General features: G+C 43.7%; 1 protein-coding gene across 1 annotated transcript in view; it reads right to left on the bottom strand.

Moving 5' to 3' along the window:
* SARC_03184 (hypothetical protein) overlaps positions 1-2,936 on the bottom strand; it is a 5,784-nt gene extending 2,848 nt beyond the window's left edge. Inside the window, exon 1 of the mRNA XM_014303044.1 lies at positions 775-2,936. Coding sequence (XP_014158519.1) covers positions 775-2,773 — 1,999 coding nt within the window. The 5' untranslated portion in view covers positions 2,774-2,936. The remainder of the gene's footprint in view (positions 1-774) is intronic.
* Positions 2,937-3,584: the final 648 nt, after the last annotated feature.

Below are 3,584 nucleotides of genomic sequence, written 5' to 3' on the forward strand. Positions count from 1 at the left end.
TGTGTGTGTGTGTGTATATATATATATATATATATATATATATGTGTGTATATATATATATATATATATATATATATATATGTGTGTGTGTCTACACAAGCAAAAACACAAATGTGTATACATATTTCCCGTTTAGTATATCAAGTGAAAGACACGGTTTTGACAAGTAGAAGCACCTACATGAGGCAATGAATTTGTGTACGCTATCCATCATTGTACGGATAATCGCGATGCGGGGTGCTTCTCGTTAATATATATATATATAAATATATATATGTGTGTGTGAGTGTGTTTGTGTTTATATATATATATTTATATATATATATATGTATGTATATAAACATAATATATATATGTATGTATATAAACATTATACACACACACACCCACTAATATATATTTATAAATATGTTTATATACATAGACAGACTGAGACATAGATATATTTATATATATATATATATATGAACTAACAGAAAGATGAAAACGCACTGTCTGAATCACAATACGTAGATTTCCGTAAACAAATATCCTTCATGTAGAACATAGACGAAACCCATGATCCGCAGACGATATAGTTCACATTTACCAGTATATCGCAACGGACAGGGTAAATTTTCCGCACACCACGAAGGGCAGCACAAGCGAATAGTACTACCGGTCTGTACACTATGTGTAACGATAGTAAAAAAGTACAATTCACAAACAGAGATAATATACACCAGCGACATACACTCGTACCGCTGCGAGTACTAAGTATCAATACACACACACCAATTCTTATCGCCGCAGCGCCCATTGTGAACCACACGCCCTCAAGCAGTGGATTGATATCGGCGGCCTTCTGTAAACACTCGACACATTCCGCAAACTCTCCCTTGGCAAAGTGTATGCGTCCCAGTGCACGCATTGCTTTAGAGTATCTACCACCAGACACATCCCATGCACGTTGGTAGTGTTCAGGCTCGTTGCTGACATCACCCAGCAAACACAGTCTCCTGGGTGTGGCGCTCAGCTCGACCAACTCCGTCGCCATAGCAACGGCCTTCTCCATATTCTCAGACGCGCGATAGCAGTCCACAACGTCCTCCCACATGTGTAATCGCTCGAAAATCTCGCGCGCCGACACCACAACACCCAGTCGCAAATAGTAGATTCCGATTTCTCGCTCTAATTCAAACCGGGACGGGTAATAGATGGTGTATATGTGAGCCATTCTGACCGCTGGGGACGCCTCCTTCTGGCCTGCAGCGTCGTTGAACTGATCCACCAGCACTTGCATCTGCATAGCACCTCGCTCAGCTGTCCGGTTGCGCTCGCCCTCTAACCGAGACCGCAACAGAAGCCCCATGGAGTACACCTGCCAGTTGTGTTTGTCCAGGTCTTTTAGTAAGCGCTCAACAAAGGGCACCATCTCCTCTGTGGTCAGACCATCCTTCGCATTGGAGTTCTTGACATTTAGACAGCTTGCCAGCAGCAGACACTGAGTGAGTACAGATAGACTCGACTTCTCTGTACCCGCCTCTCCTTCCTGTGCATCGCTGTCTTCGTTAAATGCGATTTTCTCCAAAAGCGTGTCGTCATTCAACGCTAGTTTCTTGGGCAGGGCGGGATTGCTTACTTCGTCACCAGTACCCTCACCATTGATCACAACACTCACAATCTCATTCGCATCGTTCTCTGCACCCTCGCCCTTACTAACACCTCCCACTTCTTCTATAGCCTCGTTGAAATCATTGCTATCATCCAATCCCCCAGAAGCACGCAGCACCAGCTGAGATATATCTGTCTGCTGCCACCGTGTACGCCTTCCCAGTGCACCGGTGAGCTCCAGTGTCACCCCAGCCAGCTCACGTGCATCGATAATACACGCACGCTCAGCCCTCTGGTCCTGGTAGTAGTGGCTGACGTTCGCCATCTCTATCAAAGCCCGTACACGCAGATGTGGCTGTATGCTCTCACTACAAGACGGGATGAAACTGTCCAGCGTGGCCTGCATGCATGTGAAGTAACTGGTGCGCAGTGTCGCAGACCAGTCTGACAGAATCTGCTGCTGCTTGAAGACTGCGCGCGAGTACCACCAGTGAGCCGATGTGGGTGCACCCTCTTTGCTTTGTTTGCACACAGTGTCCAACACCGCAAGGGCAATCAAGAGCAAGTGCTGGTAGCTCGCCAGCCCATACGCCTCCTCGCCATCCGCCCCCAGACATCTCCGCACAGTCTTATCGAAAGTTCGGTACTCCACCTTCCCATGCACCAACCCTGAACTCGCTGCACTTGCAGTCGCTTCTGAGGTGCGCATGTGGTCGGCACGATCAGCATCGGTGACATCTACACAGTCAGCAGGCAAAAGCGAGTACAAATCCACTTCATGCGAAGATGCGTCAAGTGTATCTGCAACCACATGCTTAGGTCCAGTCCAATTTGTCTGTACAAAGGTGTTAAGCGCCGCAGCACCAACAAGCACACATTCTAGAGTCTTCTCGGTTGAATTGGATTCGCTTTGTATGTACGCCGTGACTTGTTCTTGTATATGGGCATACAGTGCTTCGCCTGTCACCTGCCGATCACTCAATTCCCTACCTATGATCTGTGATGCGATCGGACCATCGAGAATAGACCAGTACTGTCCATCTATCAGACACTTGGCTAGTTTAGTACAGTTTGATCCATTACCACAACCCAGAGCCTTTAGTACGTGTATATTGGAGCGCAACACGCTCACTTCGACCGAAACTAAATCGTCGGCCATAATACCAAGATCAATAGGCATAGTTTAATGTACCGGCTCGACCAGGAATATTGTGCGGATATGCGTGTACTAAAGTTTGATAGCGTACTGTTTGTGTTCTAAAATATGGGAGGTGCTCGATAATGAAGTGCTTATCGCTTATCTCCAGAACAGGTTACTATTTTATACATACATACATATAAATACATCCCTAAATATTTACATACAATACAATCTTGCCCTACTACGAGAATACGAAATGACGCCGGTGAGATTTGATGACACTTTTGGCCGCTCATTTTCGAAAATTTGGCACGTGTAATCTGTGTGTTTTTATTTATGTCCCATATTTTTACTATACGTATCGCGGACGCGAAGCCATTCCCGATTTTTACATAGGGATAATACTATTTATTTCAAAAATGGCAAGTATGTATGATACAATGTATGAACATATGGTACGGCTCTCATAGCTTTACATATTGCTGTATTATTATTTTCTGATGACTATGGGGGGATACTGATTATAGATGGACTGATAAGGACGGATTCCTAAAAAATTCTCACTACGTGTACTCAATACGGCTATAATAAGTATATCCGTTTGTCTGTTCTGAAATGCTATGTTCTGTAGCTATCTATCCTATGTTCCTTAGCTTTCTGTCCTGGCTCCTCATCCAAGACACTCGTGCATACGGATTGTTCGCATCCAAGCGTGCAAATACGCGATACACCGTATTAGTTGCAATCATAACCCATGGATAGCTATACATAAATACATACTTATATATATATATATATATATATATATATATATATATATATATATATATATATATATATATATATATTA

The sequence above is a fragment of the Sphaeroforma arctica genome (genome assembly GCF_001186125.1).
Source record: "Sphaeroforma arctica JP610 unplaced genomic scaffold supercont1.156, whole genome shotgun sequence".
Lineage (NCBI taxonomy): Eukaryota > Ichthyosporea > Ichthyophonida > Sphaeroforma > Sphaeroforma arctica.